This window comes from Nothoprocta perdicaria, unplaced genomic scaffold, assembly GCF_003342845.1.
Source record: "Nothoprocta perdicaria isolate Ctin4 unplaced genomic scaffold, notPer1 scaffold_151, whole genome shotgun sequence".
NCBI lineage: Eukaryota > Metazoa > Chordata > Aves > Tinamiformes > Tinamidae > Nothoprocta > Nothoprocta perdicaria.
In genome coordinates this window covers 639,654-663,652 of record NW_020454661.1, presented here as the reverse complement: position 1 = coordinate 663,652, position 23,999 = coordinate 639,654, and the positions used below count along the sequence as shown (strand labels likewise).

The window sequence follows — 23,999 nt, the reverse complement described above, 5'->3', positions numbered from 1 at the left end:
GGACAGGCCGGGCTTAAGGGCCAAGCGGGCCGGGGCTCAGGCGGGACGGGACGGGACACGGGCGGCGGGACGAGGGCGCCCGTCCCGGCGGCCGCGCTCACCAGAAGAGGATGCGCAGGATGTTGGCCACGAGCAGCACCAGGCACACGTACGTGGAGAAGCCCTCGGCGTTCTGGCTGCGCCGGATGTCGCGGTACTGGGGCACGTAGGGCACCACGCCGCCGAACACCATGGCCCCCGCGGCGCCCCACGACGCGAGCCGCCGCACGGGCACGAGCAGCCACTCCAGCCCCTGCGCGTCCATGGCCGGGCCCGGGGCGCGGTGCCGACACCGCGGCCATGCAGCGCCGCCGCCGCCACCGCGCCGCCCCGGCCCGGCCCGGCCGCGGCGCCTCCCGCCGGGCCCCGCTCACGCGCAGCGGCCGCCGCCAGCGCAGCGCAGCGCGCCGCCCCGCCACTGCGGCCGCGGAGCCGCCCGTGACGCCACAATGGCCGCGCGCGCCTCCGCCAATGAGCGGCGGCGAGCGCCCGCGCCTCCGCCAATGAGCGGCGGCGGCGCCCCTGCGGGCCGGGCGCCCCCGCGGAGGCCGGCGCCGCGCGGCCGACACGGGGCCGCCGTGTCCGTGTAACCCGCACGCAGGGCGCGCGGCTGCCCTGCTCCCATCTTCCCGCCCTGCCCCCTGTCATGTGTCCGTGGATACGCTGCCGTCCTGCCCGTTTCGGCTCTTGCTGCTCATGCCGCCGCTCGGTGTTGTGTCACTTCATGTGGTGTCGAAACCCGCAGGTGTCCGCTAGGAGCCCCGAATGAACCGCGCCCGAGTCTGACAAGGCAGAGCGCGGCTCGCAGCCTCTGCGGCCCCGCGCTCGGGGTCTGCGGGGCAGGGCGGCGCAGACGCGCACCCTTCCCGGCCGCCCATCCCTGTCCCGCCTGCCCCGCGGCGCGCAAACCCCCGCACGGCGCCACGGCGTCGCCTTCCCACAAAACCTGAGCACGGCCGTCGCACAGACCCGCCGAGCCCTCTCTGCATTGCTGAAGGGATCGGATCGGCGCACGAGCGCGCACCTTTCCTCACAGGGCTGCTCCGCTTAGCTGCACGGAGCTGCACCCTTAGAAACACGCAGGCCCACGATGCTGGAAGAGGCCTTTGCCACAGCTGGATGTGTGCGGCTGTTCTCCCAGGGGAAACGGGGCCAACGGGACACGGGAATCAACCGCAATGTCTGACAAGTCTCAAGATTGAGGCTGTAGCTACTTAGATAGCGGATTGTTGCAAGTCTTCCGCTCTGTCCACAGTCCCTGCATTGGAAAGGATGGAAAAAAGCTGTAATATTTGACATTCAGCACACACTGCTGCACTGAAACGGGAGCACGTTTGAGCATCTCCAGCGAGCCCCACACATGGTTAAACGCCCCCAAAAGCGAGGGCCAGAGCAGAAAAATCTTCTGACCCCAGTGTGATTTGAACACACAACCTTCTGATCTGGAGTCAGACGCGCTACCGTTGCGCCATGAGGTCACCATGATGGCAATTTTTATTTGCCTCTCCAGAACCAAATCTCAGAAAATCACTCTTTTTGTTTTTTTTTTCCCCTCCTTTTCTCACAGGCAGCCCTCCACTATCCTGTGTCAGAGCCTGTTCCCCACCTTCAAGTTTCTCTTCTTCATCTGAGAGGCCTTTCGCTGGATGCACTTGGCATATGCACCCACAGGACACCTCCTGGCAAATGCCATGTTATATATTAAGAGAATGTACGGGTGGGAGGGCCACCTCCAGCAGTCGAACAGTGTAAAATGCCTGTCATAGTCTCGGCAGCTCCATCTGCCACGGATAATTCACAGAAGCAAGCCGGAGAAGCAGGCGGGCCACCAGCGTTCCAGCTTTCAGCACCAAAAGCACCAAGAGCTGACTGGAGAGGCCCCACAATAAGGGGATTCATGAGCAGTCTCAAAAGCAAACTCAAAACACAATTTCACTGAACTCGGAACGTGTCCATCAGATTTCCCTGTCATTGTGAGGGCTTTCTTTCCCCTCAAAAATACTGGGTTTGAATTTCAAGCGATGCACAAACACCCAAGTGTCTAATATTCACCCCTAATGGCTTGTCTTTCAAAGAAGCCCTGGGTTCACCAGACACTGATGACCTGGATGCCTCTTTCCCCACGTGTGAAACTTTCCCCATTTGCATTTCACTCACCATATCCACCCTTATTTTTTAAGAGCAACAACACAGTACTGCTACTGATGCTAGTGAACGAAAGAAAAGTTGTTGTGCAAGTATTCCAGGGAACAAGCTCTCGGTGAACTGGACTGCAGCGAGTCAAGACAAACAGGGAAGTGCTTCACTTGCAAGAAGCATCGGCACCATTTAGGATTTCTACATACACAACCTGATGGCCCAGCAAAGCCACACACTTCTTTTATGTATGGTGTCCCGAGTAACAACTGTAACCCCCAAACTTAAGGGGAACTTCCTCAGGAAGGAAGGGAAACTTGAGGGAAACTTAAGGGAAACGTGTGATGCTGCGTGCACAGCGGGGCTGGACTAGATGACCTCTAGAGGTCCCATCCAACCTTAAGGATTCTGTGATTCCTTGGGGACAGATAAAGACCAAGCGCAGGGCGACTCAAGCACTCAACCCTACAACCTGGCAGCAGCAGCACCGCTGCTGTGGTGCCAGAACCAGGTTGTGCCTGGTCCTTTCCCTCCAGGATAAGCCCTTCACAGCTGTTTGTGTCCATGCTGTTAACACAGGGAGGAACAGAGCCCATGAGTGCAGCGTGATCTGCACACGTTGCCTCCTGATGCAAAGCCAGGCAGCTGCACTTGCGCTTTGAGGCCTCAGGAATAGCTGCGTTCCTGCCCGTCAGCAAACGGAGCCTCCTGCCTGAGAAGCTGAATGAATCAGTTGTGGTGCTGGTCCTTGCCCCCTTTCCAAAGCGGCCCTAACACTGACACGCTTGGAATACACGGACAGAGGTTTCCTGACCCCTGATAAACCACATCCCCTTTGGCAGCAAGGAGTGACTTTACATAGCACTGAAATTACAGGAATAACACATGCTGTAACAAACAGTTCCTGTATCTCTCCATCCCACAGGCTTTTACAGCACGTCGTTTTATAGGAATGGCATTGAACTTAGAGCCCTGAACTATGAACGTTTATGCGTATTTGCATTTCCCACCCCACTACCCCAACCAGGCTTCCAGAATGAGAGCGGCTGGAATTTCCCCAGAAAGAGCAAGGCAAGCTCTGTCCACAAGCTCTGGTATCATCTCAGCATAAAAGCCCTGCTTGGGGAGCCCACAGCAAAGGCCCACCACCATCCAGATTTAAGCAGATGATTCACGGCCTTCCAGGCCATCTTATTTTTCATCAAAGCCTTCACGGGTTTTGCACCAAGATGAAGATGTTTTAAAGTTGAAAGTGCCTAGAAGTCTTTTATTTTTTTCCCTAAGAAAGCCTATTTTGGCACAGCAAGTGAATTTATATATGTCAGTCTTCTCTTCCACCCCCCTCTCTAGCCCCCTCAAGATCTGTTTTATACTTGCTACCAGCATGAACCTCCTGCCACCCTTTCAGCAAAGCATTCCTCACTTACTTCGCCTAACCCTCTTACAAGCTCCAGCAGCACTGCTCCATTACTAGTTCTTGCCTAAACCTCTGCCTTTAAAAAGAAAGAAAAGGACCTGCTAGTGACCTCGGCGATTTTTGCTCAGGCTCCCTTAGCACCTGGCTGCACATCCTGCATGGGCCGCTGTGCTGAAACACGGCCCTTGTTGCTCCCCTGCAGTACGTGGCAACACTGCTACATCACTCAAGGTCTGAAAAAAAAACATCTTTTTTTTTATCTACAAAGAAAAAGCCAAGGAGGAGAATCATAGAATCACTAAGGTTGGAAGAGACCTTTGGAGATCATCTAGTCCACCTGCCCTGCACACACAGGGTCACCTAGAGCATGTGGCACAGGGCGGCATCCAATCAGGTTTGGAAGATCTCCAGAGAAGGAGACTCCACAGCCTCTCTGGGCAGCCTGTTCCAGGACTCTGTCACGATATTTTTCCTTAAGTTCCTATGGAACTTTTGGTGCTTCAGTTTGTGGCCGTTTCCTTTAGCCCTATCAGTGGCCACCACTGAAAAGAGGCTAAGGGTGGGAAGGTAAGGAAGACCAATGAGAAGCAAGGATTGAGGGGGGATGAAAATGCAGAGGTTTGCGTTGAGAGCAGAATTTCAACACAGAGATTACTGTATCACTCCTCCCTAAATGAGATGGGCAAGGTCAAGATGGAAACCAATTATGTTCATTTAAAAAAAAAAAAAAAAAGTACTAAATGGTAGAAGCACAAGAGAGAACCTTGCCAGCTTTTAAGGTCACCAGTAACTCGGCAGAAAAAGCTGTTATGGGCTAGGGCACTGTAATGTGTTTGGTTCATCTATAAAGCATGAGACCAAGAAAGGAGAAGCTATCACCCCACAGTGATACTCCCCCAAACTATTAGGCACAGCAAGCTGAAAACCTTGTCATTTATGTAAGGCAGCAGCTACAGAGCCCAGGACGCTTTGCACACACAATGAAAAAGATCTTTGCAGTAGCTGCACAGAACCTTTCCAGGCTGCAAAGCTGAAAAACACAGGGATGACCTAAATATTATCGTGACTAAGAGGCACCACGCAATTCTGCTGCTGCCTCAGCCCAGGTCTATTTAGGCATTTTGGTGCGAGGCACTTCAGCAAGTGCAGGTATTTTTGTGTCATATGAGACTATTTCTGTAAGAAAGCAGACCTTACAAAAAGCAAAGCTTGGACCTTGTTGGCAGACAAGCATTTTTACACTTTTAAATTCTGTGAAGTTATAGTACCCTGAAGGTCAAATCCCAGCATCCTCATTTAATTATTGTTCTGCAGAATTACAATTTCTCCGGAAAATATAGGAATACCACATTCAGATTACATTTAATAGTCCTTTAACCAGAGCTGCAGTCATTTGACAAGCATGTAACAATCTACAAAACCACCTTTTTAGCTCTGCTATACCTTCACAGACCTACAGCAAAGAAGCAGCTCCACATTTCCAAGGTGTTTCACTATCACTTTACACATATATTAACACAAAAACCCATCTGCCACCTACTTTTTCTAACTCGACTATCCCCCCAAAGCCTATCGAACGCAAATCGTGCGTTTGGACAAATGAGAGGATTACTGGGCAAGTCACCGCGGGAGGCAGTAATCCTGCCCGCGTGTTACAGCATGTAACTTGGCAAAGAGTCACCTTGCAGCGCACGCAAGCAATTTCCTGCAGGATTAGCGCTCTTCTGTGCAGTTTAATTAGCGATGACCCATCCAGGCGCTCCAAAGCTGGGTGTTTGCAGCACCGGTACCTTTCCTTCCCTCAGCCTGCTCTTCCCACGGTTTTCCTGTGGGAAGAGTGGAAAACGCCAAGGCCGATTCCCTTCGGATGCTGCTGATGTACCCCAAATCACTGCTCCGTGCGAGGTTATGGTGGTGACACCCATGATCAAATCCCACCGAGACAGCCCCACGCTTGGAGGGCGCGCCCAGAGGGAAGCGCTCTCTGAAGAGCATTTGTGCCCATCATGCGTTTTTACCCGACTCAATGCTTTTACTTAAAATATTTATTTATTTATGTTTTGAAGCACCGCGTCCACGACACGGGTACTGAAGCGTTTCTACCAGCGCTGAGGCGACCCGCGCGCGCCGCCCAGACCGGCCCCAACCGGCCCGAACCGGCCCCGTGCGGCCGGGCCCGGGGCGGCTGCGGGCGGGCGGGGCCGCGCTCACCTGCCCGCCCCGGCCCGGCCCGGCCCGGCCCGGCTCGGCGCGGGCGGCGCGGGCGGCTAGGGGACATGGCGGCCGCGGAGCCGCCGGGCGCCGCGCACCTCGCGCAGCTGGTGAGTGCGGGGCGGCTCCGTGGCGCGAGGGGAAGCGCCCGGCGGGAAGGGCGCCCGGCGGGCGGCACCGTGCGAGGGCTCCCGGCGCCCCGCGTCCTGTCGCGTCCCGTCGTGTCGCGGGGGTGCCCGGGGCGGCCGCCCCGAGTCCCGGAGCGCGTTACTGCCCTCCCCACTCGGTGCGGAGTTTTTCTGTGCCCCCCTCTTTTTTTTCTTTTTTTTTTTTCCTTCCTGCAGGCAGAAAACCGGCTGTATGAGCTGCAGGAGAATTTTCAAGCTCTGACCGAGAAGATAACGCTGAGAAATATCCTCTTTCTTTAATCCGCGTTTACCGGCAGAAGTTTCGTAACGCTTAAAAGGGAGTCAGCTGCCGTTGCGTCACTGGACCTGGCTTGATCTCTCTGGTTTAGGTGACCAAATGAGTGTGGAAAAGGGTTTTTTTTCTTTTTTTTTCTTTCATAGCAAAATCATGAATTTTGTAACGAGTTCTCCTTAACTTCTTACTGGAAGAAATGGGCGAGCGCATCGAGAACCTGGAGAAGCACGTTTCCGAGCTCATGGCAGAGGCTGGCATAGAAAGCACCGCTCAGGGCTGCAGGGTAAACGAATGGAGCAGCTCTGCGTTTTAGGCAGCTCTACTTTGTTTTCAAATACAGGCAGCACCTAGCATGAAATTTATGTTCATTACTGCCTTTGTTTGGATTTTAAAATGCACTGAGTTTTTTAATTATTATCATCTCAGATTTGTTTTTACCAGTAGCTTAAGAATATATTTTTTTTTGTAAATGAATGCAAACTGTATCTTGCTGCAACTTTTACACCAGTTTGGCAGATAGAAGTAGTGCAAACTAACCCTGGAGATGTAAATTGGGGCTGTGCATTTGTTTAAATGGAAGGATGGGGGGAAAGCGTCTTAAAGCACTGCTGCCTGTCTGTTCTGCCCCTTGGGTGCGCGAGCATGAGGAATTTTATCTCATTTAAATTTTTATTTCTCTCTCTTTAACACTGCTTCAGCCTTCTGATGTGGCTTACAGCACTCCGTGTCAGCACCCGTGCCCGGAACAGTGAGCAGTGATTTGGCCTAGAAGCAGTAAGGTGCGCGGGTGGAAGCCCCACGGAGAACTTGGGCAGTGCTGTCCAACACGTGGTAATGCAAAACCACAGCGCAGTTCAGGACTGCCAAGGTGCCGTGACTGCGTGCTCATACTGGAGAACTGATGAAGTTCTCCTCTCTAGACGCGCAGCGGATGCCTCAGTTGGTGTTTTCAGGATTTATGAATATTTATTCCTTCAGCATTCCCTAGGTGCTGGTGAGAGCCGCTTCCTGTTGCTGCAAGCTTTGCTAATTCAGACTGAGACAAGGGGTTGTTACAATCATTCAGAGGCTGCTTACACAAGAACAGAAAGAAATACCTGTAACATTGTTTAGTATTTTAGGCATCTGTTAATTCTGTTGACTTTCTCTTTGTTACAGAGTGTGAAATCCCTTTCACAAATATACAAGGGCATCTCATACAGTAAACTGTAGAGACATGTTCATATTTTTATGCAGAATCGCACTCATGAATAATTAAAGACGCCCTTAACCTACTTACTTTCTTTGCAGCACTGAAATGAGGCTGTGATGAGGAAAGATGAAGGGAAACAGCAGAGCACTGAATCTGGGACTGTATCATCATCTGCAATCAGTGTCACTAGTCTCAAAGTGCCAGTGACAACCAACACTTGTGTCAGCATTTTTTCTTCATTCTTCAGAACAAGTGTTAAAACACTGGGTTTATCAAATGATGTCCTACCGAGAAGAATATACTTGAGAAAGAACCACAACTTTGAGAGGAGACAAAAAAATAAGTAACACTTAGGATAGAAAACTGCATCCTAAGGAGTAAATTATACTTTCTTAAATTTGAAAAAAAACCTGAAAGGCTATTTCCTTTATTCTGATACTATCATCATTAACATGTGATATTTTTATTGCCTTTTTTAACTTAACTGTTTGTAAATAACAAAGTGCTTCCATAAAAAGAACTACCCCCTTTCTGCATGCCTGCTTGATATTCCTTTAGATTTGTATATTGCAAAATGCAGACATAAATGTTGAATATATAACCTATTTTATATTCTTGCAAATGTTCCTTAGCACCAATTTTGATTTATGTTGAGTGAATATTAAGTGTTCTGTACTGAAAGGGTACTGCTGGTTCAGTTGATCCTTTTACTACCAGCCCACCTAAAAGCAATGTACACCCATGTATATAAACAACACCTAGGTGTGTACATCTTGCTGATTTTGGTCAACACTTTGATGAAAAGAGCTTGTTCTGAAGAATAATTGGGTTGAAGAGTAGTTGGCTTTGAAATAGGAATTCTAGTTACCAAATGTTGAGCTTTCTTCTGCTTGTCTTAAATTTAGACATGGGTAGCATGTCTTAAATTTAGAACATCTGCCCTAACTTTCTGATTCTTATTCACCTCCTCCCCAAAAATCATTTTTTAGTAAGGCAAGTTTTAGCGTCTTAACGACATATCCAGAAAATGAAGATGGAACTGAGGATGGGGTAAACAAACACCTCATTAAGGATAATTTTCTTTAAAACGTCATTTTTAAACTTACTATTTAAAGTCCATCGTAGGTTACTACTTCATGAAGAGGTAGCTATAACCAACACTTTAGTGTGAGTAGACTTGCAAACAAGGCTGAAGAGGGGAGAGAGGCTGATGTGCTGGAAGACACGACTGCTGTTCTGAGGCCACAAGCTGAAGGGTCAAGAGCCTCCCTCGGAACAGAGGAAGATCCAGCAGGCTTCATGGACTGCTCCTTCTCCATGGGGCAAGTAGACTGTCAGAACAGGCACTTTACACTACACCCAACATGGATTTTGTTTCCTTTATATAGTGTGGACACAAGCACTGTAAGCTATGATAAATAAAAGTAAATAAAAAGGGGCCTGTTTTGATGCGAAAGTGGAAGATATTCAATAGCAGGTACCAAGATGAGTGGTAAAGGATAGGTGGGAAGGCTGTAAGTCTGAACATGCTCTTCTGTCACCAACTAACATGATCTCCCTAGGCCAGATTATACTGTAGAGTAGCCTTGTCATGACTGGGAATGTTTCGAGTACAAAACCCCTAACCACCTCCAAAGATGGGCAAGAGACAGTATTAAACTTTATGCATTCAGTCAGTTCTTAATAGATTTTGGAATTAATCATGGAAGCAACTCTCTACGAATAAATAATTGTGTGCTAGACCTAAGAATTGCATCAAATTTGATAACACCTTTAAGGGAGTTTGAATAATATTCACTCTTTTGTCAAAAACTGACAGCAGAAATACCATTTGCAATTCTGTTTTGAACATAGTCTGGTCACAAACTGAACCCAAAATACAAGCATCTCTTCTGCATAGTCCAGTTACTGTTAATGCTGTAGCTCTCTACAATCAGGAGTTAAAAAAGAAAAAAAGAGTACATTACTACAGGAGAGGAATTTTCAAAAATGCAAATGGAAACCTCATACCCTCGCTAAATATGACTAAGTCCTACGATCTAATGGATGTGAAAGACAAAGTTACTGTGCAAGAAAATCCTGCTCAAAGGGATAAGTCTTCATCTTCAAGCTCATGATAATGCATGGAATTACATTTTCATTCTCAACTTTAAAGCACTTGAGAAAGGACAGAAAAATAAGGGAACACATTTTATTACTTTAAAAAAAGCTGTAATACAATCGTCCCCGATATCTGCATAACAAAAGCAGATAAATACAGTTGAAGTGTTTTTCTGCAAATAGGCTTTTCATGTAAAAAAATACATCATAGTGGACAGAGTCAAGTCCTAATTTTATAAAATGCAGCTACAGTATTCTCAATTGGGCATTTCCAGGTTTCATGTCTTCTACTATTTCAAACAGAATTCAAAGTTTTTAAATAATGCCAACTACGCTCACAAAATTGTAGTTTTTTTTAAATATATACATAATATGTACACACATACACAAAGAAAAAATGAAGTGAATGTGGGTTAAAAAAAAGAAAATACTAAGAAAACATCAATATCTGTATTTAGTGGAATAATCTTTTGGTGATACTACCAAACCTCGACCTTTGCGGGCTCCTCTATAAACAGTTTCTATAATGTCAATCATCTCTTGCTTATCTTCCATCGCCCAGTTGATCTTGTTGTTATTACCTGTGCCTAAATCAATCATGATGTGTTTGTTCCTTTAATGGGAGAGAGAAAAAAAAAAAGACAGGTTAATATGCTATTATATTTCAGGGCATGAAAGCTAAACTCTTTTCCCCACCCATGATTTGTAGGAAATAAATTAAATAAATAAATAGATAAATGCCTTCAGAACACAAACAGAATTTCAAGTAAGCCCAAGACGAAAGTATTTACTTCGGTATTGACTATTTCTGAAGCTAGAACAAGCTCTGCATCAACATCATTACTCAGCACTATTATCCTCTGTGCTGTATTCTCCGAAGTTTTCATTTCTTTCTTACTGCCATCTACCTCTGCAGAGATATTTCCAGGACTGCCAGTAGTCCATTTCATCTCCAAGGAGATGCCTTTGAGATACTTAGGATCGACCTTTAAAGCAAGTTTGACAAGCTTGAGGGCCATGCTCCTGCAGCAATGTCTGCCGAGAATTTCAGATTTATAACTATGGAAAAAAATGGTTGAGTACAAAGTTTTCATTTTCACTATTTTGTACTAAAATAGTAAATGTACATTCATATCACCTCTACTCAGTAATTAAATTTCATAAAAAATATTTTATAGATGCACTATTTTGATTTGCTTGGACTGCAGGCAATCATGGCTTAGGAAGTGACACAAGTATTAATGTCTTATCAAAATGAAGTTACTAGACTAACTGGAAAACAAAGTATCTCCATTTACATTCCAATCAATTTATTCTAGAATAACATCAATGTAAATATCAATATGCTGGTATGTATTCAGAAAGGAAATATGGTTCTAGTGAGACATTGCATCTGACGCACAAAAACACCCAAACACATTCAAATGAATTTTCTTCCAGAATGATTACGTACCTGAAGAAAAACATGACCGTACAGGGATCGTACAACTCATACATCTTGTTGAAGTCTGGTACTTCGGTGATGTCCACAAGATAAATAACAGCAAAGTTTTTTACCTAAACAGAAGAAAACAGGAAATAAAGTAATACATATTACCAAGTCTTTGGTTATTCACATTACTGATTAAAAGACATAGGCTTTTGTTATTGCAATGTTTACTTTGCAAAACATTAACACATGAAATCATGATAAATAGGCTTGCCACTCTTCGATCCGGAAAAAAACCATTAATGTGGAAAATCCATTTAAATACAGGCAAGACGCCAATTTTGCATCTAGTATCAACCAGGAAGTAACTATGCTAAACAAAACACATCTACATTTAGGGAAACAAGTGCCCTTTGCAGACAACTGAGACACTGCAATAACATGCACAGTTCCAAACAAGTAGAGTAAATGCTCTGTGGGAGCTGGATGACACTTTTTGCCTCCATTGTCAGCCACTTGTTCACTCATGAAAGCTCATAGGCTAGAAGGGCCTTCCTTGTGCCTTCCTCTATGTGTCTTTTTTTCCTTTTAACTACTTTTTTTTAAATGAAGCTGGTTAAATAAAAATAATGGCAGTGGTCATGCATCTACTCTTCAGTGGCCATTTCAGACCTGTCAGACTTCTCACCAAGAAGCATTTTATTTCAGCATCACCTTGGACAAGCCCCGCAGAGCAACTCTGCCCGGTATTGAACAGCTCTGCTGGCTGCAGGAGCACAAACCATCCCAGACTCAACACTGGGCCCAAGAAGAACAGAGCACCCGAGCTGGCTTTATGCAGAGCCAGCTTGAATCCACCAGGCTTGTCTAGCTCAAGCTTGGTTTGAGGCAAAGTAGTTCAAGCAGCCCTGGACCTGACCTGGCATGGGAAGAGCTGATCCATACCAAGGCTACAGAGACAAACCAAAGCTCATTCTCTCCCCATACCTGGAGCATGAATCCATCACCCGGAGCTGTCTGCTCAAAATTGTATCCCCATAGTCAAAAAGCTTCTCTGCCATCTCAGAGGAGACAAAAAAAATTAAAGTGTAACCTGGGATGTGATACAGGGATCTCTGATCAAGACTTAAAAACAACTCTGAGGAAGCCTGTTACATAGAACAAGGGACAATGGACCTAAGTTGAAACACGGACAGTTATATCTCCACATGAGGAAGAACTTCTTTCCTGAGAGGGTGCCAGAGCCCTGGCACAGGCTGCCCAGGGAGGTTGTGGAGTCTCCTTCTCCGCAGATCTTCCAAACCCGCCTGGATGCCGCCCTGTGCCCCGTGCTCTGGGTGTCCCTGCTGGACAGGGCGCGGTTGGACTAGATGAGCTCTTGAGGTCCCTTCCAGCCTCAACTACCCTGTGGTTCTGTGCATAGTACAATTCTAACGCTAAGGAGGTTGTTAATGTAAGCTGAAGCTTTTATACCCAGACAATGCAAAACCCAAGTATGACATTTTAAGAAGCTGAACACATAATAATACAAGCTTATTCAAAATTGTTTCTGAATGCCACATCTCTTAACAAACAGTGAATACAGTAAATCTGTTGGAGTAAGTAAATGCCTTTCTGAAGAAAAATACTGGTTAATACCTCCTTTTGGACAAGATCCTGCTTCCCCAACTCCTGAAAATTAAAAACACTTTCAACAGGAACACAAACAAGATACTAACACCTCAAAGCATTTATTTCCAAAAAACTGACTTGATGTACTGTTCAATTCAAAGCCTCCTCCGCTTGACTAGGCCAGCATAGCTGCTGTTGACCATGGGGGAAAAATAGGAGTGCGGGGGGAACACACACACCAAACCCCACAACTTTCAAGACTTTATAAGCCTGCTTATAAAGTCAAGGCTTTAGTTTTGGCTGCAACTTCACAGACTAGGCTACGCTATTCAAGAGGTATACACAGAGAACACAAGTATATTTTTGCCTGGCCATAGTTGCAGGCCAGTATTTTAATAACTTACAGAACTGTATCTGTTTTGGTAAGTACCAATTTTTAAACTGAATCAGGACAAGAAAGCAGAGAGGTCTGCAAGTTCCTTAGTACTAAAGTTGAACTTAATACACACATTCCATAAATTCTGTCTTGTAAAGATCATACTTAGCTGAAAAATGGGAAAACAGAGGTAAGGGAAAAAAATAACGTATTAGATAGAATAAAGAACACTTCTCCTCCAAAGTTCTCCCTCCTCTACTCTTAATAAACAATATCATTCTGGAAAATTGCTGGAACATGAACCTGACAAAAAGATATTCAAAATACCACAAGGATGATGAAGAATATTAATAATCACAGGGAGTTTCCTTACATCTCTAGTGAAGGTAAGCAAGTGTGCTAAAACTTCCACTCCTTCTGAAATTAGTCTCAGGACCCTGTATTAGCTTATGGCAAAGAGCAACCCAGGGTGCATATAGAAAACTTTCAAGCAAATCTGGAAAGAGATCCAAAAATGCCTCCTTCTGACCTTCCTCACCTGTTCCTAGATGATGTTTCTAACATTTAGCTGTCTTATGGACATGGAAATCACAGGTGAAAGATACAGTAATTTAGAATTTTTTTTTTTTTTTTTGCAGTAATTTATCCAAGCTGAAGCAGCCTAGCAGGCTGGTATCGGTGAACTGAAAGAGACTGCACAGTAGCACCAAGCTGAAGGTTTATTCTACCAACGTTCACTCCCCACGCCAATCTGACTGTGCTATTGCAATTCAGGTGTTACATTTATAGGGCTGAAGAGAAAGATGACATCCTGCCAAAGGCAATGCTGGAGGTTAACAAGCTTGAAAACTCTGGACAGGAGTAAATGAAAGCTTTGCTCAACTTCAATTATAAACATCAGCGACCACAATACCAACATATTTTCTACAGACCACTTCACTCCGTTCTCTTCCTCTCATCTATCTTGTGATCTTAACAGAAAGGCAAAGAGGAATAACTAATGTTTGCGTCAGGCACAGCTATTCACACTTCTGATTATCATTAAGTAACTGCAATATATTGGAATGATCCTCCCTAAACCAGCATTGACCCTCTACAACCTGTTCAAAGTGACCTGGCTTGAAGACAGGTCATCTGATTTACATTATTCAGTTCTCAACAAATTGTGGTTTTAAAATACTACTAAAAACAAGTATTTCTGGAAAAAAAAGGTACTATATAAATTTAGCAGTCAAAGCTGCATGTTTCACTGGATAGGCTTATTGTAAAATGCAATTTTTAAAAAGCATTTTTATAAAGAAAGTGCTTCAGAGAATCTTTGCACAACTCAGTTCGTAGGCTTTTCTTTAGTATGATTTTAAACAAAGACATTTTACAGCTATAATTTCTTGTGAAACCGAGTGAAATCCTGTTTCCTTCACTCATGTAAAACAAGGAAAAAAGTAGATTAAAATTAAGTAAATATCAGTGAAATCTATGCACTTTGTATTTTTGTATGTTGTTCCAGTTTCTCTTTCTCCAAACAATACCAAAAAAATCCTATTTTCATATTATGAAGTACAGATAAATAACACCACCGCTACTCAAAAATATACTGCAGATTTAAAAAATAACACACCGTGATACCAAATATAAATCAAAGCTACATTTCTTCAAATGTAGCATGCAGTTACAGTACGCTAGCATTCTGTTTTATTCTCTACTATAAGCACCTGTACAATTGGAACTTTTACTCACTCTTTTAAACAGCTGCGAGATCCAAACATGGCTTGTAAGCAAGAGGATGAGGAAGGATCTCCCTCTTTAATTTGCCATTTCTGCAGAGGGAGATTTTTAAATAAAAAGTTATCTTGTTCTTTCTTCCCCCATTCACCCTTAAGTGCCAATATGTCTGTCAAATTGCCAAACACGCCGCCAAGAGTAGGTACTAACTGTATCTGACGATAAGAAACTCCCACCTTTATAAAATGACCAAATTACACCATACCATGGCAGTTCTTCCTGTATCCTATTATATCCTATTACATTTTAACCTACGACTAGAGGTAGAGGTCTTTAAACATAGGGATATGAAAGAGAAGCTTCTTTCCTTAAAAATTCCACTAAAAGAGAAAGAACCATGAACACAACTGCACACCTAGTTATGATTACATAACTAGCACACAGCTTTACATGAGGACACCTAACTCCTTCTCTTGCCTAAGCTTAAATATTAACATTTGTGGCTCAGGTTTTTGGCTTCCTTTTCTATGTGGTTCAAAGAATAGCTGTCAACTTCATCATCCAACAGCAACCTCATCAAGGACATAAAAAAGTGAATTATAGCTGATTCTAGCTGGGTGTGCTAACAGAGACCAATCCTTGTTCAGTGTGTACCTATCTAAAGTGAGCGACCAGTTGTTAGAAGGCACTGTTTCCATCTGAAAAAACTTCAGGGTTTGCCTCAGTATGTCCTAAAACTTAATTCATTCCATGGAACTCAACAGAAGAGCGCTCATTTATCATGAAAGTATCACTGTTGATCAGCAGCTTCCTGCACTTTTTTGATCCTCACCATTTTTCAGTATCCATGTGGAAAAAGCTTTTTAGATCAATCAAAGGCGAATCCGAAGCTACTGCTCCTCCAGGGGTAAGCTGCTAGTGCCTCATTACCTAGAACCACAGCATCCCTGTTACCCAGCCCGTGTTTCTGCTCGAATGCCAGCCTGTCGTCACTGAACGAGGCCTTATTAGGGAGCAGGGATGCGGCCTTCAGGACACGTGGCCTCTTTTTGCCCCATTAAACACAGCAAACTGGGCGGCCGATAGATTTTAGGGGAGGCGAAGGGAGCAGCGTTGCTGCTGCCCCCGGCGCAGAACCGCCCGCGCACCTTCTCGGCGATGCTGTAGAGCACTTCATCCATCTTCATGCAGGTGGGGTCCCAGTCGTGCCCGAAGCGGATCACCACCACGCGGTCCTCCTCCGACAGGATGGCCTGGTCCACCTGCCAGCCATTGTGCAGGTGCGGCAGCATGTACGACATGGCGGCGGGCGGGCAGGCGGGCCTGCGGGGGCACAGCGAGCGCCGGCGCCTGAAACACGGCCCGGCCCAAGCGCCACCCGCCGACGGCCGCGCCGCGCCCCTCCCGAACCCCTTCCAGAACCTTCTCCGCGCCGCGCCCCTCCCGACCCCCTTCCAGAACCTTCTCCGTGCCGCGCCACTCCCGAACCCCTTCCAGAACCTTCTCCGCGCCGCGCCACTCCCGAACCCCTTCCAGAACCTTCTCCGTGCTGCGCCCCTCCCGAACCCCTTCCAGAACCTTCTCCGCGCCGCGCCCCTCCCGAACCCCTTCCAGAACCTTCTCCGCGCCGCCCCCCTCCCGAACCCCTTCCAGAACCTTCTCCGCGCCGCCCCGCTCCCGAACCCCTTCCAGAACCTTCTCCGCGCCGCCCCGCTCCCGAACCCCTTCCAGAACCTTCTCCGCGCCGCCTCCCGTTCCCCCCCTCCCCCCGCTCCGCACCCCTGGGGCCTCCTTCGCTCGGCAAACGGACAACAACCGCACCGCTGCGCACGGAACGGAAGTGACGAAATCCGCCAGGCGCGACGCCGGAAAGGGGGCGGAGCCAACCGAGCTTCCGCCCTGATTAGCGGGCCGGGAGCCGTTGGCGCGTACCAAGTCCCCCAAGGGGCGGGGGGGAGGCTCCACCTCGGGCCGTACCAAGGCGGCGAGGGGCGCGCGCGCGGGCGGCCGTTGCCGCGGGCGGGAGCAGCCGGGCGGCCGTTCCCGCGGGCCCCGGCCCTGGGCTCGCGCAGCAGCCGTTGCCGCCGGCGCTGGCGTCGCCGTCGCTGGGCTGCGGGATGCAGTTGGCCGCTGAGGGGGCGTCGCCGGCCCGCCCGTTGGCAGGCGCGCGCTTGAGCCCGTTTCAAAGGTTCCCGTGCGGGAGGCGGGCGCCGGGAGCTGCAGCGCTTCTGACTGAAAGGAACGGGATCGCCCCCGGCTCGAGCGAGGCCGCTGGGGACGGGCCCTGCCGCGGCACGGGGCCTTCCCGCACGTAGCGTGGCCGCGGAAACGCCAGAGCTCCCTGGAAAAGAATTATCCCTCCCCCGCAGGGCTGGCGGGCCGTGCTGCCGCGTGGCGGAGCGGGGCACGGCTGGGATCGCAGCGGGAGCAGCGCGGCCTTCCCGGGCCGCCCGTCCACACTGATCCTCGCGCCGCGCTCCCGGGGACTCGCTTTCTTCCGCTGTCAGATTGGTGGTGGGCGAGATTGACTCTGGATAACTCACACTCTTAGCCTCAATTGGAAACAGAGCCAGGAGGAATCCCTTGTTTTGCTGTCGCCGAGGTAAGCCTGGGGATGCAGCAGTGGCAGCCCACGCGTCTGAAAGCAGGGAGTCAAGATCCGCAAAAGTGGCGAGGAAGCTTGGGAAGACAGGGACACTGACGCTAGCACAGCTCTGTTGTCTGACCTTTGTTGTCCCTGCGGTGTTGAAGGACCAGAATATACACACGTTATTTCAATATGCATCGTTCTGTGTGTATACATCAATGAAAGCCATTTTGTGCAGACAGAAAATGAGCACAGCTCTAGAAAGAGTTAAGAGAGGCAGCAGTGCTGCAGATTACTAGTCCAAAACCAAAGCTGTCATCTCCTTAACAGCTGTTACATTTAACACATTCAACAGGACACCTGATATCCGAAAAAAAATTATGTTCAGGGGCAGAGCGTTTGGTCTGTTACAATCTCTCCACTTGATGGGTGGCCAGCCCCGTTTGCCTTGCAAATTCGTTCATCCAGCTCTTACTTCTCATGTGCGTCAGTGTCAAAAGAGGAGGAATGTGGATTGCAGGCAGCGCTACAGCACAGGCCCGAGTAGTGCTGGAGGAAGAGCCTTACATGTCCCTCAGACCAAGGTTAGTATCTGGAGAGACCCCTGCCCGGCACAAGATTTCTTTTATTGCTTTTACTTTACTGCTATCAGTACCTTTTTTTTAAAACACTCATTGCACTTGGTGCTAAAAGAAGCCCAGTCTTTGAACGAGAACTGCAATCTATTAATAATTAACACGCACATCAAAAAGCAGCTGAAACTGTGATGCACTCAGTGTCCCTGTGCTGCTGAGATGGGAGTTTATATGTGACTACCTTGTTTTAATGTACAGCCTGGCTGGCTGAAACCCAAATCAGCCTTCAGTGTGTTGCACGGGAGCTTCCCCACGAGTCACCATCTGGCTTGGGAAATTCAGAAAGAGCTTTTAAAATAAATGTTGTTTAAAATAAATGGCTCTGGCCTTCTCGGGTGGCTGTTGTAGTGAAGGAGCAAGTGGTGACAAAACTTTGCAAATGCTGTAACGCAGTGCGGCCCCCCTGGTGTCTGCTGCAGGCTGGTGGTATCTGGCACCCAGACAGGTTTCCATCCTTCACCCAACACTGCAAGTGTAGTTGCCACCCGGTCGGAATAAACAGCAGCAGTGTCATCCGGTTGCGCTCCTCGAGAAGTTGGACACTGCCCTTGCAGTAAGACGGACATTAAATTTTGCCCTTTATTCTGCTCATGGTTAATTCTGGAGGATGATTTTGATTTATCCTTAGAAGGTCATTTTGCGAGATACTTTATGAAATACTGACTGAGAAATTTTGCCTATTTTTTTTTCCAGCCATATGAGGCTGGCAGCATTCAAAAAACTTCCCTTGGGAAGAAATAATTAGATCTTTTGGTTTGTTTGTCTGCGTTTTGTATGAGGCTGCGTTGTTCGTTGCACTGCTGTGTTTGTTGTTCGGAACCAGCTGCTATTCCCAGATAAACTGCTTGGGATGAGCGGCAGACGCTGCCGCACCGAGACCCATCCTAGCCAGGGAGCAATAGCAGACGGCAGCTGAGGCAGAAGTGCACATCAACGCCAGTACAAAGCCAGAAATTAAGCAGTATTGCTAGTGTAGGGGCTGTAATTCTTTAAGTGATGCAGTTGAGGTAAGGCTGGGTTTGCTCAGGACGAGGGGATAACCCACCTCATCCGAAATGTGTAATCTGCTTTGGTAACATTTTGTAGTATGTCAGGTCTGAATGGCTGGTTAATTCTGCACGTTTGTGAGAGACATTCAGGGCAGCAAGAAGTTTCTGCCGAGCACTTTGTGCCCAGAATTAATCAGCGTGCTGCTTCAAATCAAAATCAAGATTTTGATTTAATCAAAAGTCAAGAAACTTAAGGCAACTTTATATCAGACTCTGCTTCATACCACTGTTTATAGATATATATTAAAAAAGAAAAAAAGGAGACTGAGAACCAGCCAGATAGTAATGAAATCAATATGAATTCAGAACTAAAATGAAACCACTTGAGAACTATGCTTTGTAGGACTTAAACTGGATTTTGACTTAATGGGATGGATATTGCTTGATATTAGAGCCTGATCCAGCATGTACTGAAGATACTGGAAAGATAAAGTGACTGTGGATTTACTCTGTATCCTTAAGAGCTGTATTGAGACCCCTGAATTTAAGTTTTATAGATGTGAATTTAAATGATAACTAGTAGCATTCCTTCAAGGATGTTCTCCTGAAGACTGGAGTATTTCTCTTGCTCCCTATCGTTACAGGTCATGGCAGAACAGGAGTTGCCGGGTGTTTTGATTCTGGATATAGGAGGAACTCAAGGGGTGCTGGCAAACCATGTAGCGCTTCTGAAGAAACACTTCTGCCTTATCACCATGAAGGAATTTCTTGCAAACAAAAAAGAAATGAGCAAAAAAATCCAGTCTGTTTTCGTGTTTGAGTGCAGGCCAACTATTGACCGAGAGCTCTTGGAAAGCCTGCCTAATTTAAAGGTAATTGCCAACTCCGGGGTCGGAGTGGATCACTTGGACGTGAAAATGATTTCTAGCTTTGGGGTAAAGGTGACCAACACCCCACAAGCCGTTGCTGACTCAACAGCAGACATAGGAATGGCCTTGATGCTGGCGTCTGCCAGAAGACTGGTGGAAGGTAATGTTTTATTTTTTTTCCTGGATCTTAGGTACTAATTTGGCATATCCCATATTTTTTATGACACAGATGATCTGCTTAAATGGATCTTTGGGATGTTTTTGCAGGGAAGAGAGGTCTGAGGACTCCATTCTCAGAGGGCTGTGCTTCTCTGGCCTTTTCTCAGATGCCTCACTTCTTTTCATGAAGTGTCACCCCACAGTGGTGACAATAGAAAGGCCTTTGTCTAGATTAAGCATTTGAAATACCCCATTTGGAGTAATGTCTGGGGTGTAACTGTCAACTGTCTGCCTGCTGGGCAAGCTTTTTATAGTTGTGGGAAAGAGATAAATTCATTCTTTCCTGCTTATGAAAAAAAATCAGCTAAATTAATGGTGTTTATTTAGAGAATAGTACCATTTGATGATCCTTTTGATAAAATTAATCCAAGCTCTATGGATTGGACCATCAATATGAGCATGTTCCCTCCCAAGTGGATCCTTTCCGCACCTGCCCTTGCTACACAGTGCCTTTCAGGGGAAGGAAGGTGTCAGTAGAGACTGTCACCAGTAATTGTCTCTCTGGGCTGGGCCTCACACCGTTTCTGCCACCACTGCTCCATCCCTGAGCATGAAGTAACACCTCTTTCCCCTGAGGTCTTCCTGCTGTTCCCACTGTCTCACTGGACCTCGAGCTCTTTTTACAAAAATCTCTTACAGTGTCCCACAGTGAAAGACTGCCTGGGCGGCCTTTCCAAATCCTTCACCCCTGCGCAAGGAGTGGTGCAGATTTGGGCTGATGTTTGAGACAGATGATGAGTTTTACCCGAGCGAAAGAGTGAAATAGATGTCTACTTGGTGCTAAATGGCAAATAAACCATTTTTAAACCTCAGAGAGACAATTACAGGTATGGAAGAATTAATTTCCCAAAGACCTGTTCCTCACAAAAATAAACATTTTGAAAAACCCGCTGGGTCACTGACCCCAGTCTGCCTATTGCAGAGAATGGCACCAACATCTAAGCCCTCTTATCTAACCAAATGTGTCCTCTCTAAATAAGGTATTTGGTAAGGAATGCCCCAGAACACTGCTGCTTATGATAGTTAGAGACTTTTTTCCATGATTGCCAGCCCTGAATTCACAGTCAGTTTGCCCCCCTGCACCCCACTGTTTTCACATTCAGGCTGCCAGATTGCGATTTCTCCAGACACGGAGCATTTTGCTGTTGACTGGCTGGGAGTTGAAGTCACCGGGGCTACTCTGGGGATCATCGGAATGGGCAGTATTGGTTACAAAGTGGCTCAGAGGGCTAAAGCCTTTGAGATGAAGATTCTCTACCACAACAGGAACCGCAGGTAAAAGCATTTGCTTCCTGTGAGTAGTTGGTGAAGGTGCAGTGGCAGAAATCACAGACCCCATCTGTTCCTGCAAGGCTTCCAAGTACTTGTTCATGTGACAGCTGTAAGAAAATGAGGAATGCCAGCGTGCCTTCCACTCCTCGCTTTGGTTCCCTACTGCTGTCTTTGGGGTATAGCTCCCCGTCACTGTTCTGAGCTTTCCCTTCCCTGTTTAGCTCCTAGCAGCTCTGGAGCAGCAGTGGTGCTTGCCTGTTTGGTCAGGCAGCCCAGGCAGTCCAGGCCTTGAGCCCTCTCCTGTATCCCCTATCCTGCCAGCCTCTTCTCTCAGGCTTCTGGCTGCACGGCTGGGCTGCCCTGTCACCCCCGTGCCCTGCCTGGCCAGGTCACTTGTCACACGTGGCAGGGATCCGAGCTCCTCACATTTGTATCTCCGTTCTCTCAGACCTCACTTCCCTTTCATTCCTTTTCAACTCCACGTCCTAACTCATGTGCATCAAGCAAAAAGAGTGTACAGGACCCAGCCAGACATGGGGAAGAACAGGAGCTGACAGCATCCTCACCCTCCTATACTTAATATCACTTGCTTTGCTTTCACATTTACATGATGCTTCCAGGGTCTTGCCAGTCTTCATGTCTCTTAATTCCTCTGTCACATCTCCCACCTTCCCTTCCTCCTTTTCACCTATGTATATCCACACCTATGTACATCTTTATGTTGTCCTCAAGCCTCTCTCTGTATTAAGTTCTTAGGACTGAGTGATTGCTGAAGTAGCTGTGTCAATTGGGGATGTGTTTTTCCCTCAGAAAAAGGGAAGAGGAGCAGGCAGTTGGTGCACACTACTGTGAGAAGATGGACGACTTGCTGCAGCAATCTGACTTTGTTGTGCTGGTGGTCAACCTGTCCCCAGAGACTCACAAGCTGATTGGGAAACGGGAGCTGGGGCTAATGAAGCCCACGGCCACTCTGATAAACATCAGCCGAGGTAGGATGGCCCGAAGGCACTGGTGTGGCTCAGCAGTTGAGGTTGTGTTTTGTCCCTTTGCGTTGACATTGCCCTCCCCCACTCAGATGGGGCCTTTTCCTATATATTGTATAAGTCACACGAGAGTAGCTGGCACTCTACAGATTAATGACTTAACACAGAGCATCCAATCTAGAGTTTGAAAACAAGCTTCTAGGGACCTCCAGCAGAATTTGGAGGTGCCCAGAGGGTGCCCTTCATCTCTTTAGCCTTACCCTAATGACAGCTTTCTTTAGTAGAAGTAACCTCATTATCATGAAATAGTTATTAGCTGTTCATCACCTGTGATGAATAAGGTACAAGGAGAAGCACAAGCCTCAATTGAAACAGCTGTCTGGAAAAGGAACCTCAGATGGGATTACAGATCTGTTGATGCCAAACAGGCATATCAGAGCAGACCTAAAAGGTTATAGTTTCAAGAGCAAAGCAGAGATTAAAGACTAGAAAAGCTCAAAGAGCTTTGAAATGATCTGCCTACAGTAATTTAAGAAATTGTTTTCAAAATGAGGAATAGACTTAAGTGTTTCACTTCTCATGTTCTATTCACTGAACTATGATCATCCTCTAATTAAAGATTAATGAATAGAATGTCTCTTTAGTTTGGTTAAGGACATTTCATTTTCTATCAAATGTAAATTCTTTAGTTACGCTTTCTAGAACTAGATCTTTCTCCACCCACTAGGTTAAAAATGTGTTTGTTAGCTTGTGATGACAGCAATAAATTATCTTTTCAATGCAGGTGCAGTTATTGATCAAGATGCATTGGTAGAAGCTCTACAGAAGAAGGTTATTAGGGCGGCTGCTCTGGATGTGACATACCCTGAGCCTCTTCCAAGGTAGACACAGCTGTTTCCCATGCTATTAGTCTGAAATGATTAAAATTATCTGTAAAATTCTGCTCATTATCCTGATCTTTATCAGGAGTGCCTCTCACTGCTTAAGGTAAAACCTCAACTTGTCTTGCACAAGCATAAGTAAATGGCAAACCCTTTTCCCACCTATGTCAGCTCTTTGGCAACCTGACTGGCATGCAAGGCATCAAGAGAAAGAGGGAATGGGTAAGGGAGCTTCTTACAGCTCTCTGGAGATTCTCTGCCTCTGGCCCCTTTACCTCATTACGCAGTTGCTGTTTCCTGAGGTTCACTTCTTTCCAACTAGCATGTGACAGCAGCAGCCTAAATGTTTGATGTGTAATTTATTTTTTTCTTTTTGTTTCTTACAGAGACCATCCTTTGTTAAAATTAGATAACATTATCATAACCCCTCACATTGGAACTGCAACAGTCCAGGCCATCCATATGATGGCAGAGGAAGCAATAACAAATATGCTGGCTGTTCTCAATGGTCAGCCCATTCCCAGTGAAGTGGTCCCCAAGTGATGTGCACCAGATGACATCCCGAAATCTCTTGTCTGTGAAAAACACTATTTTCTACAGTACCTCTGTTCCTGCACTGCTTTTGTTGTCCTGATATTGCAAAGCTGTTGGCCCACTGAGCTTAACCTGTATTGCCATTTCCAATTCTGAAAAAATAAAGAAGAACAAATTAGAAGTTTCAAATAAATGATTTTTGAGTGAGCAGTTTTGCTCTTGTTTGTTCAGTTAATACCTGTGTGTTATTTCCGGTACTTGCTACTACCTAATGACAAGGAAGCACCCTCAGCAGTTTGTGAATACTCATGGGTATTAAAGGTGGATTGAACATTAATTACTTGCAGAAATCTGGCTATATCCCAAAACACTTT

General features: G+C 46.7%; 4 protein-coding genes and 1 non-coding gene across 10 annotated transcripts in view; 2 read left to right on the top strand and 3 right to left on the bottom strand.

The window, feature by feature from the left end:
• Positions 1-304, bottom strand: part of PQLC1 (PQ loop repeat containing 1) — a 43,835-nt gene extending 43,531 nt beyond the window's left edge. For both annotated transcript variants that reach the window (XM_026034905.1, XM_026034906.1), the window contains exon 1: positions 102-304. In XM_026034905.1, coding sequence (XP_025890690.1) covers positions 102-304 — 203 coding nt within the window. The remainder of the gene's footprint in view (positions 1-101) is intronic.
• Positions 305-1,445: 1,141 nt separating this feature from the next.
• TRNAW-CCA lies at positions 1,446-1,517 on the bottom strand. Its single transcript has one exon. It is a non-coding gene; the product is annotated as a tRNA-Trp (tRNA).
• Positions 1,518-5,868: 4,351 nt separating this feature from the next.
• Positions 5,869-8,760, top strand: HSBP1L1 (heat shock factor binding protein 1 like 1). Of its 2 annotated transcripts, XM_026034912.1 has the most exons (5): positions 5,869-5,913; positions 6,148-6,214; positions 6,415-6,509; positions 6,925-7,005; positions 7,517-8,760. In XM_026034912.1, exons 1-4 carry the CDS (start codon positions 5,869-5,871, stop codon positions 6,976-6,978), a joined length of 261 nt encoding a protein of 86 aa, XP_025890697.1. In that variant the 3' UTR covers positions 6,979-7,005; positions 7,517-8,760. The 2 variants fall into 2 exon arrangements, with proteins under 2 accessions (XP_025890697.1, XP_025890696.1); XM_026034911.1 differs by having other exon boundaries at positions 6,925-8,758.
• Positions 8,761-9,621: 861 nt separating this feature from the next.
• On the bottom strand, positions 9,622-16,199 carry TXNL4A (thioredoxin like 4A). Its single transcript, XM_026034893.1, has 4 exons — positions 16,196-16,199; positions 15,805-15,979; positions 10,972-11,075; positions 9,622-10,131 (listed from the first exon to the last, which is right to left on the bottom strand). The coding sequence occupies exons 2-4, from the start codon at positions 15,955-15,957 to the stop codon at positions 9,960-9,962; spliced, it is 429 nt and encodes a 142-aa protein (XP_025890678.1). The 5' UTR covers positions 15,958-15,979; positions 16,196-16,199; the 3' UTR covers positions 9,622-9,959.
• Positions 16,200-16,852: 653 nt separating this feature from the next.
• LOC112943659 (probable 2-ketogluconate reductase) lies at positions 16,853-23,774 on the top strand. 4 transcript variants are annotated; one of them, XM_026034888.1, is made up of 7 exons: positions 16,853-17,258; positions 17,599-17,827; positions 19,512-19,896; positions 21,059-21,230; positions 22,038-22,216; positions 22,995-23,091; positions 23,478-23,774. In XM_026034888.1, exons 2-7 carry the CDS (start codon positions 17,624-17,626, stop codon positions 23,632-23,634), a joined length of 1,194 nt encoding a protein of 397 aa, XP_025890673.1. In that variant the 5' UTR covers positions 16,853-17,258; positions 17,599-17,623; the 3' UTR covers positions 23,635-23,774. The 4 variants fall into 4 exon arrangements, with proteins under 4 accessions (XP_025890673.1, XP_025890676.1, XP_025890675.1 ...); XM_026034891.1 differs by lacking the exon at positions 17,599-17,827 and having other exon boundaries at positions 16,854-17,258; XM_026034890.1 differs by lacking the exon at positions 16,853-17,258 and having other exon boundaries at positions 17,276-17,827.
• Positions 23,775-23,999: the final 225 nt, after the last annotated feature.